The 15,116-nt window shown below is 38.7% G+C and overlaps 1 protein-coding gene across 4 annotated transcripts in view; it reads right to left on the bottom strand.

Moving 5' to 3' along the window:
- LOC121887396 (melanopsin-A-like) overlaps positions 1 to 15,116 on the bottom strand; it is a 41,378-nt gene that overhangs the window by 7,232 nt on the left and 19,030 nt on the right. For 3 of the 4 annotated variants that reach the window (XM_042398133.1, XM_042398131.1, XM_042398134.1), the window contains exons 4-9: positions 10,290 to 10,493; positions 7,274 to 7,445; positions 5,780 to 5,941; positions 4,406 to 4,513; positions 1,161 to 1,332; positions 807 to 998 (exon numbers count right to left, since the gene is read on the bottom strand). In XM_042398133.1, the coding sequence (XP_042254067.1) occupies positions 807 to 998; positions 1,161 to 1,332; positions 4,406 to 4,513; positions 5,780 to 5,941; positions 7,274 to 7,445; positions 10,290 to 10,493 (1,010 nt within the window). The remainder of the gene's footprint in view (positions 1 to 806; positions 999 to 1,160; positions 1,333 to 4,405; positions 4,514 to 5,779; positions 5,942 to 7,273; positions 7,446 to 10,289; positions 10,494 to 15,116) is intronic. The other variant, XM_042398135.1, reaches the window with a different exon arrangement.

Here is a 15,116-nt window from a genome sequence, read left to right as displayed (position 1 = left end):
AATAACATTTTATATATCTGATTCACTGCTTTGTTCTTGCTAGCGCCGCTTGCTCTCTTCATTCACTCTCTAGCTTGCTCAACCACCGCTGCTCCCTCTCTCCCTCTCTTTCTCTCTCTCTCTCTCTCTCTGGTGTCGACCCGGGGTGGTGGGGCCAACTTTGAATGCTGTGTGTTTACAAACACCAACCAACAAATCCTGCATAGTATACCTTTTAATTAATAAAAAACAAATCAAACAAAACGTTCAGAGTGTTAACTGGACTCAAAAGCAACATGCCGAGTCATACTGAAACATTGGGATCTCAGAGTTTAACCATATAAAACAATCAGTGATATTTACACAGGACCAAATCAATGTGACCTTATTAGATTACATGCTAAGATACTCTTTTCATAACCGTGAAGAGCCCAGATTTTAAGAGGGCTCCAACCGACATAACCTCATTGAGTTACATGCCATGAAATACCGAGCAGTAACATGACGTGTATTGACTTGAACAGGACTCCAAAACAACATGACCTCACTTCTCAAATTTAGGAGGAGAGCATTCAGATCGGCCTTGACGTAATGACAAAACAGGAGCAAAATCTCCCATCAAAAACATAAAACTAACTTGTGAAAAGTTAAACAGAGCACAGCATAACTAACACTGTCTCAGTTTGAGGCTACTTGTCTGACACTCAAAGTAATAAAGTTGGAAAGGTATGACGTTCTGGCTGCATAAATCTTCCATTTAATATATATAGTGTATATTTATGAATGTATGCTTTTGCTTTTGACATAAGCCAGTTCTCCATACTCACATTGATCTGTGAGAGGTGACATATGGCTGGGTCAGTGGGGTGGACGGCAGAAGTTCTGTGAAATTCTCCCATGTTGTGACCCCTCACCTTTGACCTCTGGCTGGCATGGCGCACCTGTTTGACATCAGTGGACAACTGACGACTGACAGGCGTCCGAGACGAGCTGTCGTCCTCTGTGTCTGAGAGGTGGGCCTGAGAAAACACACACACACACACACACACACACACACACACACACACACACAGACAAAATCACAGACACACAAGACTAAAATCAGCAACTCGAAATTCAAAGCATTTGTCAGAGGAAGTGTAAGACAGAGACATACCATATTATATATGAGGTACACTCACTGATTCGCTCTCAGACTGGGAGGAGTGGCGGGGCTTGCTGGGGCGGTTGCTCTCTGATTGGCTAGTGAGGGTTGATCGGCGGGTGGACTGGAAGCTGCTGCTGCTGAAACGGTCTCTACCAGTAACGCACAGCAACACCCCGAGGTAGGGTATATACCTGCTGAGTGCTGACCTGAGAGAAAGAGAGGGAAACATTTACTGTTAATCCATAACTGAACCAGTTTTCTTATTGACAAATTAAGACTATAAGAAATTGGACAAAACCACAACTGACAACCTGCACACTGGCATTTTTGAGTACATGATCAGTGTCCACAGAAACACAAGCTTTTGATTAGGAAAAATGAGCAATAATATTACATAATGCAGTTTATTGAAACCAGTGAGCCCAACTCCCCTACACATCTCTGTGTTGCCAGAAGGAGAGAAGTCAGCTCCTATAACAGCACATGGTCTCAAAACAGCCCTCACACAATCTGGAACAACCAAAATATTAGAACAACCAAAGAATATGGAAAGCACATTCACTACTGGACATCCACTAAAACAACACTAAGAGTCAACAGCCATACTAGCAGCTTTGTGACGCTGTACATACACACAGCGGTGCTTTGAGCTAAATGCTAACATGCTCACAGTGAGACTTTTAACGCGGGTATAATGTTCACCGCGGTCAACATTTTAGTTAACCATGTTAGAATGCTAACATTTGCTGATTAGCACTAATCACAAAGTACAGTTGAGGCTGATGGGAATAACATTAGGTTTGCAGCTATTCAGTCATAAACCGCTTTGGTTTATGATTAAATACTTGCAACACTGCATAAGTTGAACTCTTGACCAGATGATGGCAGAGGAAGTGATAACAATTCATCCTGGTGGACACATCAATGTGTGTACAAAATATTACAGCAATGCATCCAATTGTTGTAGAGACATTTCACTCAAAGCCACATACAGGAACCTCATGATGGCGCTAGGGGAAAAATCAAGTCTATCAAGTCATTAGGATTCATTCATTCAACTGCCTTTTGAAATATTTCAGTCTGTAATAAAGTGGTGGACAATAGACAGACATTTAGGGCAATACTTGGCTAAAGACCCAAAGTAAACAATGATATTTAGCACTGGCAGATTATCTGGGCATCATTAGCCACCAAAAACTGAGAAAGATATTAATGAAATCCAGAGTGACAAAAACCTGGACAGAAAACCTGGCGACCCAGAGGAAACACTGTGACTTCTGCCAACAAGAGGAGACAGAGCAACACTGCCAGCTTCACTGCAGCCTGTGTAAAGACAGTGGAGTCGTTTTTTTTAACCATAAAATAAACCTCAAATACCAAATATTCGACACACTCTCAGAGGAAAACAAAATTCAATATTTACTTGGGCAAAAAAAATGGACATTGCCACAGAAGCATCAAAATATGTCAGGGCAAAACCACCGGAACAACACAGCAAACTTCAAAATCTGCCGTCTAGTTTTTAATTTTAAAATCTTTTTTGATTGATTGATTCTCACTATTCCCAATTATGAAAAGATACACAAATAAATTAATTAAAAAAAACAATAAAAAATAGGTTTGGTTCAGTTGCTTTAGAATATGTAAGAGATTTGGGATCATTTATTAACAAATTTAAAGTATGAAATGATCTTGGCTATTCTACATGTACCCAACTTGAACAATGCATGTGTCTCCCCCATGCTGAACTATGCTGCAGGGGTGTGGGGCTTAAAAGAATCTAAAACTATAGACACCCTACAGAATAGAGCTATACGATGTCTTCTGGGGCTTCACAGATTTGCTCTGATATGAGCTGTGTACCAGGGTCTGTGCAACGAAAATGTGAAATGATCTGACTGTGGAACTGTCTAATCAAAATAGCAGAGGACAGAATAAATAAAGTATTTATGTGAAGCAAATCAGACGGTTCTCCACGGGCAATGGAAATTTACTCAATTTTTGAGGAGGTGGATATGCTGTAAATTAACAGGAATAATCTGTGCTATAGTCTTAACACTATTAAAAATAAGCTTTCACATTAATTTGAAGAAAAATGGTTTGAAAACGTTCTCTAAAACCCAAAATTAAGGACATATATGCATATCAAACAGAATTTTGGCCCTGATTTATATGTTACATCTTGTTTATCTAGAAGCCAAAGATCAGTGGTTGCACAGTTGAGAGCTGGTATTCTTCCTCCGGCCGTTGAGGTCGGTCGATTCAAAAATACTCCGGAGGAAAACAGACTGTGTGAGCTGTGTGGTTTGGGTGAAGAGGAAAGTGAGTCCCGTTTTCTTTTGTGCTGTACAAATTATGATGACTTAAAGAGAGTTACTGTGCCGTGAAATTGCTTGACAGAACTCTGAATTATTCTGGTGTTCAGATGAGCAAAAACTAGAAAGTCTTTTTAATTTTGATGTGTTCAAACTTTATCTCAAAAGCCTGGAAAACAAGGCAAGCTAGATTGTTTAATTAGTATTTATTTTGATTTTACAGTAATACACTGTAAGCTTCTGTCAGTCATTTAACAGTTCTGCACAACTCAATGATGGTCTGAAGCTCTGAATGTGAAAGATGCTTCAGTTGTTACTTTATTTTCTTCCTCTGTTGTTTGACAATGTATACGCTGTACTCCGGTCCTGGCTTATTTCAGTTTATGTTGTCTTGTAAGCCCATGTGGACTGGGCATACAATTGTATGCATGACATAATATTAAAATTTCATTCATTCATTCATATATTTGACTGTATATCTTATCTTAGCATATATATTCTTCATTTTTTTTAAATAAACCTTTTGGTAATGATTTATTTTATATCACTAAATGTAGTATACAATTATAAAGTAGTTCTATAGTGTAGTGTATGGTGTATGGTGTATTTTGTATGGTGTTATAGCGCTGTGAAAATCGAATGAATTATATGAATACACAAATTGAGACAGAACTCCCCATGCACAGCCAGTAGTTTCAGTCAGGTGCTGGTCGGTCGCAGGAACATACAGTTTACAGTGTGCGGTGGTTAATTTTGATTTTCACACAAATTGTTATATTGACACTGTGCACCTTTTACTGCACAATGTCTGCTTTGACAATGCTGTTGTGTGCTGTGAAAGTGACAAACACAGCCGGGTTATATATAATAACCTGGGTAAATGGTAAACTCAGAATAATGTTATTTCCACACCATTAGTTCAAACTGCTATTAATGAAACTCAGCAATTGAGTGTGTATCGTACCTGTATTTCGGATGTGTAATGGCATATATGATGGGGTTGTGGATAGCAGACGCTTTAGCGATCACAGCAGGAACAGAGTTCATATAGGGAGTCAGCATGTCAGCGTACCTGAGGGAGAGAAGAGAGAAGAAAGGAGGAGGGCATGGACAGATGTTGTGGGGAAGAAGAAAAATGAGAGAAGGAAATGAGGCACCTTCGTGCGACAAGGGCAGCAGTGGGTGTGTTCTTAAGTACAGAACTGGTGCAGAGACACGAGAGCGGGACATACAGTCACACCCACACGCAATGTTGGATTCATGTTTAAAGATCCCATTAAATGTGCATTTGAACTTTCTAGAGAACAGGATATCCTCAGAGGTGACTTTACACTGCAGTGGTAGGTGTAACTGAAAGTTGAATGAAAAGCCTTTCTTCCTGTCCAATGAAATCAAACTTTTTTCTTTAACTAATAGCCCAGTTGGTTTACAGTTAAGATCGTCAAATGTCCTGCCCCCAGCATTCTGTGGAAGCAATACAAATAAATCACATTAAAGAAGGAATGATATTGTACAATGCCATAAGATGGCTTTGGTTTTACTTGCCCAAATTTAGAGATTTAATGGATATCTTGGACATGAATGGAATTATGATTGTGGTGCTAACAGGTTTGAAAAATGTTAGAAAACGTTAATCTACAGACCTGGCTGGGAACAGTTTGCCTTGGAACTACTAAAGCAATAGTCTAAAACTACAAGTTCTGTGGATTATGGTCTGTGTTACAGGGACACTGATTCATTGCCGTTCAGTGTTTTGAAACATAGGTTTTCAATGCTGTGAGCAACACCAACCAAATTCTATTTGCAGGGCATATAACTAAAAACAGAGCTGCAAATAAAACCAAATCCTATTTACATGCAAAGATACTATTTGGGGTAAGTATGTGTTTTTGTGATTTGGGTCAACTGACCCTTTAAGTACAAATCTCACAAAATTGCTGCCAGTTTTAGGATTAATTTCTCATCCTCCAGGCAGCACAGGGGCCAGTTTATGTTACTATAATGATCCACTTGAAGAAGCCCGCTAGAGATTCTTACTTGCGTTTAGATTGGACACAGAGCAATTAGATGTTCAAACCTTTAGCCATCCATTAGTAGCCATAGTTACACTTGCTGCAACTCGTTAGAACTGAGTGATGGATGGATGACCTTTCACAAGGGTGGCTTTAATAACGTATTTAACTATCAGCAATGTTTTATTATTATGACCTGTGTCTCCCTAAATATAAGTTCTTCACCAGTTTTTTATTTCCTATGGAGATGTTTTGGACATCACCAAATGTCTCTCCAGCACTCATTGACAAAATACACACACTCACACACACACATATAGACTTACCCAGCAAATGCAGTGAGGGCTGCACAGGAGTAAGGGGCCCAGGAGATTACAAATAGCAGGATGACGATGAGCGCAATCTTGGCCATCTTCCATTCACTTCTCAACTTATGGAACCTCTTAGCAGAGTCTCTGGTCCCTTGACAGTTGATCTTTGTTATCGCTCTGTCAAACACAGACACTCACCATAGTTATGAAACCTTATTTATTGTTCTTCAAAGCTTTTTTATTCTTCCGTACATTTTTTGATCGCTTACTATTTATGCATTCCATGTGGAAATGCTTAACATATCAAAATATGGTACCTATAGCACCACTATGTGGTCAGTTATTATGTTTTTTTAAATTTTGGATAATAACTCATGACCCATGAGGTGTAGCAAAACAATATTTGCAGAGTGTGTTCCTTGGACAATGCTGATTCGACAGATATAAGCCAAGCCTATTCGCATCTAGAAAAAATTTCTGCCATTTTGGATTTTTGGTAAACACATTTTTTGCTTCTTTTGGCACATATTTCATCTAATCTTCACCAAATTTGGTACAGACAACATTTAGTTGATCCCGAATAAAACTTTTGTGTTCGTTTTTGGGCATCACTTACCATTTCTCTGTAATTGGCTACCAAAATTTTGAACGGTGTGGCCTGATGCACTTACATTGATAACTCTTCAATGCTAAATTCGGTTGCAACCAACTTTGGGAGTGTTGAACATACAGCCACACTGCACAAGTGTGTAACATTTGATACAATTCTACCCACAGGAGGCACTACTGTAATATCATAACATGATATTTCTACACATATACATATATATTGAAACATGGCACCAATAGCCCCACCTTGTGGCCATAAATGAAACACCGCCATACTACTTATTAACTGCCGTATCTCTTAAATATAATATTCCATAGTAACCAAATTCAGCAAAGTTGTACAGATGGGGATGCTGAACAAGTCTGTAGCATTTGATAAAATTTCACCTGTAGGTGGCGCTACAAGATCTTAAAAAGTGTCAGCATTCATATGCATTTTCCACCAGAAATGCATTTTCTAGTTTGCTTTTGTTTCAATATTAATTGGTCATTTTAACTACATTTGGCCATTTCAAGATCATTTTCTCAGGAAGGCTTCTATTTTTCTTTCCAGTTAATTTATTTTGATGGCTACATTAACTGACTTAGACATTCATGGTGATTGTGTGTTCTTGCACATAATGTCCTAATCACCTACATTGTCAGCGTCATCCGCACAGGCAGCATTAGTGTTCAGGTTGAGCGAGACATCAGTGGAAATCGATAGCAATACCCAGACACGTCGTTAATCAACAAGACATCAGTATCAACACACACACCGCACAGTCTCGAACACCCATGTCTTTATCGATGCACGTGGGAGTGTGTGTTGTTTAGTGTGTTGTTGGGTCACAGGAGACTTAATGGAAGCGGACAGTAGGAGCATGACTAAACATAAACAATATGTGTGGACGTACTCACCGTGTTGTGTGTCGGATGGCTCTGAAGATGCAGCAGTAGCAGAAGATGATGATGGAGAGAGGAATGAAGAAGACAAAGGTAAAGAGCAGCATTGTGTAAGAGCGGACAGAAGGCGTGAATGTCATGTAGTCCCAGGAACAAGACGTCATCAGACCCTCTGGGACATAGGCGCCTGTGAAAGAACACGCACACTTTAGTGGTTGCTTCAACACCATTAAGTCTGACAATTCCTATTTATCTGTCAGTTTCTGTATTGTATATCTTACTGCTTCTTCACAATCTGAAAGCCTTGAACTACTTGTGTCTGTAATATGAACACATATCCTTGTAACTGCCCTCCAAGTGCAGTCCTTACAATAACCAGTAGGCAGAGTTGAATTTCATACTGCAGCAGATATTACAGTCTAGTTTTTCAGGCTTTATCATGTTGGTGTATTGCAACTTCTACACACTACTGTTTACTTATGGCTTGTGTTAATTTTCTACTTCCCTGATTTGCATCTCAATATGGCTAAAATTACTATTTAAAGGAATAGATATTCTTAAAAAAATACTTCTGTTATATATTTGAGTTCTTGCTGAGAACTAGCTGAGAAGTTTGATACCACTCTTATATTTGTATGCTAAATATGAAGTTAAAGCTAGGAAAGCTGTTAGCTTAGCTTAGCATTAAGACTGGAGACACGTTAACAAAGCTGGCCTGACCCTGTACAACATCAATCATCATCAATCATCATTAGCACGGTCCTTTCATTTAACCTTCATCAAGAAAGCAAATATGTGTATTGTATTTAACAAATGCTTAATTGTTTCTTGAAAGTTTCTTATCAAAATGTTAAAATGAAACACAATTAGACATAACTTTTATCATTTTAATTGATAATGTTTTTAATTATTTTTTTATTCTAAAATTGTATTTACATTATTTATGACCACCTGTCTTTTGTGGTAACTGTATTTTCTCTTTCATTCTATTTTTTGATTGTTATGCACCACATCACTAAGGCAAATTCCCTTTATGTGAAAACCTACTTGGTAATATACGTGTTTCTGATTCTAATCTCTTGATTGATCAATTAACTGTTTGGTCTATCAAACATTAGACAACTGCCTTATTTTGTCCAAAATACAGTACAAAAATATTCAGTTAACTTTAAAAGTAATGTAATCAATCTTTGGCATTTTTGTCTGCAAAATAATTTGAAAAATCAGCAATTCAAAACATATCCAATAGTTGTCAAGATATTTCACTTTGAACTTTGAAGTGTTGGACCAACCAACATTACTAGAGCCATGTCATTGCATTGCTAATGAACACCAACAGTTGTTTTATTTTTCTGATTCAAACAGATTTATGCAGTATTCACTTGTACCAACTGTGAGACCAAGTGGCCCAACTGCAAAATTCATCAGAGGAAGCAGCGCTCTCCGATTGTTTCTACTGTGGAGACTCTTCTAGTGTTTTGTATGCACACCACAGGTTCTTTCTATATGGGACAGCATCCTTCATTTAACATAAAATCCACAAAGAAAATCTACACACACGCACATAAAGATACCCTAGTAATGAGTCTCCACTTACATGTCTAACACAATTAACCACACATGCACACATAATATTTTCTAAAAATCAAACAACAGCAGTCCTACAAAAACACTTTTTCTCCTGTTCTCCAGACACGGAAGGAAGCCATACGTCATTTTTATTACATGTTGTGTTAAGTTGTTGTGGCAGTGGGGGCTCCAAACCCCAAGAGATGTTTTAGTGAAAAACAATCCCTGAAACAGAGTGTTACAACTGCCATAAAAGTTACCAGAACTGTATATGTGTCCAACTACATATGTAGTGTGTGACTGAATAAATGGACATGTTGCCTTTACCATCTTAACTTCAGTATCAACATTAGAAATATAACTCAAAGGGATACTCTGATGAAAAAAGATCTCATGGTATAACTGGCTGTGCATAAAGAATGTAATATATTACATAAACACAGCCTATCCAGTGGCTAAATATTTATCACAAGGAAATCATGATAATCCACACATTTTGAAAATAAACCTTACAGATCATATGCAGGGAACTCACATACAATAGTGTTGCATTACTTGTATATGTACTTTCACAAATATCTCAGGTATCCTTATGCAGTATTGTACTATATGCACTGAGGTCTACTGAGATTGTAGAGCCCATTTACTGTATGTATGACATGTTTGGAATCTCAGGGTCAGTTTTAAATTGGTTTTATTCACATCTTCAGAATAGGACTTTTGTTTATTGGGAATTCGGCTTCATCAAAGACACCAGTTACCTGTGGAGATCCACATGGCCTTCCTGTTCTCTTTCTACACAGACATAACACTGATTCATTTTAGGTAGTTGACACTCAGCTGTATTTTCCCTTCATTGTTGCAATCTCCAGAAACTTGCAAACAAACAATTAAGCGCATATGTGTGTGATTTTTCTCCTCCTACCCTAGTATCAATTACAGTCTCAATGCCTGCTGTGTTGTGTCGTGCTCATTGGTTGTCCTATGATTTAAAGTCCCATCTGGACGGACAAAATGTCTGAACTTTGAGAACAAACTGTTTCCTGTTATTTGGTTCAACAGCTTAGCGTGCAGGTTTAGTTCTGTGTGACAGTTGAAGAAGTAGAAACCTAACCTAAAACATGCTGAATACACAGTTCTATTTGGGAGCACATACAACAAAGGAAAAATAGAGCAAGACTCCACAGCCTCAACAAATATTGTTGGGTTGTTGTAATGTCAGCTACAGGTAAAAACTCTAGTCTGTCATCTTGTAATGGATTTATATTAAATGTAATTGGCATGTTGACAAAAGGCATAGTCAGATCTGTTTGCCATACTAGCAGGAATGTGACATACTGACACAAATGAAAACAGAGAGAGAGAAGTACTAAGGCAGAGCTCAAGAAACTAAATCCCTCAGAGGAATCTCGCTGATCAATAATGACTCAACTTCCAGGTCTCTCAGTGTAGTTGTACTCACTCCAGCCAAAGAAGGGCGGCAGGCTCCAGCCCATAGAGTAGACCCAGGCAGCAGCCACGATGCTAAGGGCTTTCCTGCGAGACATCGCACCCAGGGAAGCCAGAGGCCTAGTTATCACCACGTACCGGTCCACCGCAATCACCATCAGTGTCATCATACTGCAGATACCAAACAGGGCTCCACAGAAGGCATACAACTCACAACCTGGAGGAGGAGAGGTAATGATAGGCTGAAGAAGCAGTAGAGAGGAAGGATAAATATGTTTGCCCAGTAATCCAGCAGCTCTTGTACAATAGTCATGTAAAATACTGTAGTTTAATTCAGTTTTGTCCAATACATATGCTAATATCATACTAGCTAGAGAACATTTGTTGCATTTATGTTGTTGTTTATTTTATGTAGCCTGTAATGGCTAATAGTTACATGCACTGTAATATTTGCATTTCTCTCTTTGACAAATCTGTATGCTGACCTAGCTAGCCAAAAAGCCACAAACAGTTGATTTAATTGGACTGACTCCAATGAAGCTACATTACAGTTGAAAGTGTTGTGTGATAGCTGAATAGACCTGAAGAGTGGATGATACAGTCACATTAACAGAAGTCTAGTGTTATGACCCGGCCTAGGGGGAACCCTGGTGCAACATGAAAGATGAGACTCCCCCCTTCCCAGCTCCCATGAACCACCAGCAACAGAGGATTTGCAGCTCTTTAAATGTTTATTTTAAAATCGTTTAGCTTCAGGAAAACAGCAAAACAATAAACAAAAGGGAACTAAAGCTGGGCAACCTAAAATTACCTACTCAAACAAAAAGGAACAAAAATGGAGGAAAAAAAGGATTAAACAAAAATGCTACCCACCCCTACCAAAACCCAGGCTATTTACATCAATTTGGCAAATCTATGCACAACATTTTATACAGAGACATGTTGGCTGGCAGGCTGGTTGGAAGTAGAGAGAGGAGAGCCCGCAGGAACTGGGGGAAGCCGGCCTTTAAACTGGAACCAATCAACTCCCTGGATAACCTAAACACTCACACAGTCACAACCATTCAATAGGACAATCAGCCGAGCTCACCTGCAGCCCATCACACACAGGCACCACAGCAGGATCACCAGAGAGAGCGAGAGAGAGAGAGAGACCCACAACACAGGCACAGAGGGGATTACAGTATGTACACAAATACATAGAAAATGTTCATACAACCTCGGGGTCGTAACACTAGAAATAAGTTTATGTTTTCACAACCACAGGCTTTTACTTTGAATGCTCCTGAATGCACCACAAACATTTTAGCCATGCTAGCAACATAGCTCAAGGGTTGGCAATGCTGATGAGTTGGATATAGTCCATATTTTGGGCCAGTTGGTCTAGTCTTGTTGCAATCTCATCAAATGTTAGCTGGGTTACCTTCCTTGCAGACACGTTTGTTCGCTGACAATAAGTCCTAAGGACATTATAATTGCCTGATTTTTAATCCAGTCTAAATTTCCTGTCACCCTTGGTTGTATTTAAATGCTAACATGCTAAAATAATGCTAAGTGTTACATTAGCATGTTGGATGAGCTGGTGAGACATGTATAATTGATTTTAGGATATAAGAAATGTCAAGTCTGATGTATTGCAGCTGTTGAAAAAAATTGATTCCCAGTTGTAATTAGCCCCTTAAATGTTGACATGATCAAATAAAAGTCTGGTACATACAGTAACGTCCATATAATGTGAACCTGTTAGCAAAGTTTCACATTTTTTGCTCTTCTAGGGATAAATAAAAGACAAAGTGACTCATTTTTCACGCTATCTTGTGTTCAGGTGTGATTTCTTCACAGCACTCTTATTACATTCCAACTTATTATATATTTAACATGTGTACACAACAAGTTCAGACCTCCGAGATATAAGCCAAGGTTATTTTGAGACTTGTGAGACATTTTTAAAGCCTGTTAATGTCAACGCTAACAACAAAAATCTGTTTCTAATTATATATTCTGCTGTCACAACAGGTAATTTAGTATTTTATTGCAACCAAGCACATTTGAATTGAATTAAAGAAAGAAGAGAAAACAGTAGAGATACACTAGAGGGAATGTAAACACATGGAATAAAGAATAGAAAGGAAGCGGAGGGGAAAGGAAGGGAGAGTGAGGATGAGAATGGGGAGAGCCAAAGATGAAGGATGAGTCAGGGTGTCAGTCGAAGGAAAGTAGCAGCAAGATAAAAGATAGATGAATGGGGAAAACAGGAAGAGGGTTAGAGAAAATGTGGAATGTACAAACAGCATATTAGTGTTTAAATATTTAATATAACATACTTGTTACATGCTGATTTACTCTGCGTGGTTTCATTGAGAGGCTTTGTTGACAAGACCGCTAACATGTCTCTTTTCGTTCCACAATTCAAGGGGCTGTTCTCCATAGATTACACCAAATGTATCCATAATGTATGATGAAATCTGATACACACATTTATGCACACTTACATATACACACATATGTGCAAGCCTATACACTCACTCACACACACACACACAGACAAAATACAAACAGTCAATCATCACTTTATCAGCTGCTGTCCCTTCAGGCCCTGAGTGTGTGATTACCACCGACCTGTCATATATCATGTAATCACAACGCCAAGTCACATCCAACCACAAGACAAAATCTGGAGTGTGTGCTGCCTGTGTGAAGAAACTCAAACAAATACCACTCAGCCAATTAAATGTTTATCAAAACGCCTGAATGTCCGTCGACCTGACCGTCTGTGTGTGTTTGACAGCCCTTGTTAAGTTAGTGAAACTAATGAAATCCAGATTGGCTCCCAAGAAGCCGCATATGTTCTCTGGAGAAGCACAATTAAGTCCTGCGGCATTTTGTCGTAACTGCAATGTGGTCAAGTCAAGATAACAAGGATGTAAAACATCTCAGAAATGGAGAGGTCAGTTAATAAGGTCCTGCAATCAGGTGACGCCAATCAATGGTCCTCGTTGATGACAAAAGAAAATATAACTTAAGATTATACTTGACAGGAAAGGAGAGGAAACGCCATGTTGTTGCTTAAATCAAAATTAGTGGCCATTGTAGGACTCTCAGGCTCACCTCTACTTTGTCAGATTTGGCTAATGTTTGCTGATGTAATGCTACAGTAATGCTACAGTAAGAGATTATATCTTAAATATGTTATGTTGTTGTTTAGCCTGTTATCATAATGGTGTTTGCATTTAAACCATGGATGTATTATAGGAATTGGATACTGGACTAAAAGATGGTGCCTATTCACTCAACTTGTTGCATAAGCCCAAAAAAGTTTCTCAGCCCATAGACTTTATATTGAGCTGACATTGAGTTTCTCCACACAGTTTTACAAATATAAAACCTTTATGGATTAAAAATTCATAACACAGAGTAATAATTGACCTTGTTTGCTGCTCAAAGTGTCCTGTCAGCAGTTTTACAGATGTCTCTTGGTCTATGGGGGAAATGCTTTTGCACTATTGTCAGTGGCCACTGGGGAAAATTGGTAGCAAGGCTGAGTAGCAGAGCCATATTCAGCTCTCTCAATACATCCATGATTTGAACATGCTCACAGTTAGCATTTCCTGCTAATGTTTAAAATGTAGCATTTTGAATATTAAATTCAAAACTCCTTTCCTTTCAAGGAAAGCCCAAGAGAGCATGGTTGTGGCTTATTTAAAGTTATTGGAAGGAACTTTCAGTTTGTGTTGATTTTATTGGCCCCTGTGGATAAAAGTGGTAGTGTTTTCCTGGAATGAAGACTGCATTTCCCATGAGCACTATCGCTTCATGTTGTAAAGATCTTGGCTAGAGCATGCATTTGTTTTGGAAGCGAGTGAAAGAAAGATGCTTCTTCTTTTTTAAACACAGCTGTTTGCAGGATACATAGCAATGAGGTAATGTATCTATTTGTGGCTATGTGAGATTAATAATTGTAAAATGATGATGGTGAAACAAGGTAAACTTTGTTTATGCACCTGGGTAACATGTAAGGTTGCACTCACATCAAATCCAGCAATGTGGCACCTTCCTGCAGGGTTATGTGGAGGTGTGAGTTTATTTGTGCTTTAGAACGTAACCGCTGTGAAACAATCAGAAAATAGCGTTTTATTTCTTTGATTCTCAGCTCGCTTGTGCTCTCTCTCTCTTTTTCTCATTTTTAAAAATGAGTCACGAAGCTGACTAACTCTGCTGGCTAAAGTTTAACTTTACTTTTAACGTTATGAAATGAGAGAAATGTCCTCCCCCTGTCCTCCCCTCATCCTACAACGTCTCTGCACTCCCTCACGCTACAATGCTACATGTAATGTAAACATAGACTCTTCTGGTCTGTGTGCAGTAAATCGTAAAATAGTCTAATTTTAGAAAAACTACAAAGAAATAGCCGGTCTTCTCGCTGATGGTCTTGTTTGCTTATGTAGGCCATATAGAGGCATCATGAGACTGTTTCATAAACAGCTAAAAGTTCCCTGTAGTAACTTTAATTTCCAAGGCCCCCAGTTCCTGAACTAACAACGTAGGAGATGTTGGTGAAGGTGAACAATTCTTTACAACTGTAAAGTGGTTGTTATCCCACTTCAAATTGCTGTGATTCCCTTTCCCGCAGCCTCTATAATTTTTGAGTGATCGTATCAAATGCCTCACAAAATTATACCCTGCTCGCATTCACTCTGAAATATGTCACATTACAGAAGCTAAGGATGCTTCATTGGGACTATACTGTAAGTGTTCGAAATGTGTAAATTAAAAATGTGTCTGGTTGGTGGTACTTAAGTAATTACCAGAGTCATTAGGATTAATCTTCTGGGGAGAATAA

This window comes from Thunnus maccoyii, chromosome 20 (assembly GCF_910596095.1).
Source record: "Thunnus maccoyii chromosome 20, fThuMac1.1, whole genome shotgun sequence".
NCBI lineage: Eukaryota > Metazoa > Chordata > Actinopteri > Scombriformes > Scombridae > Thunnus > Thunnus maccoyii.
This window is presented reverse-complemented; position numbering and strand designations above follow the sequence as displayed.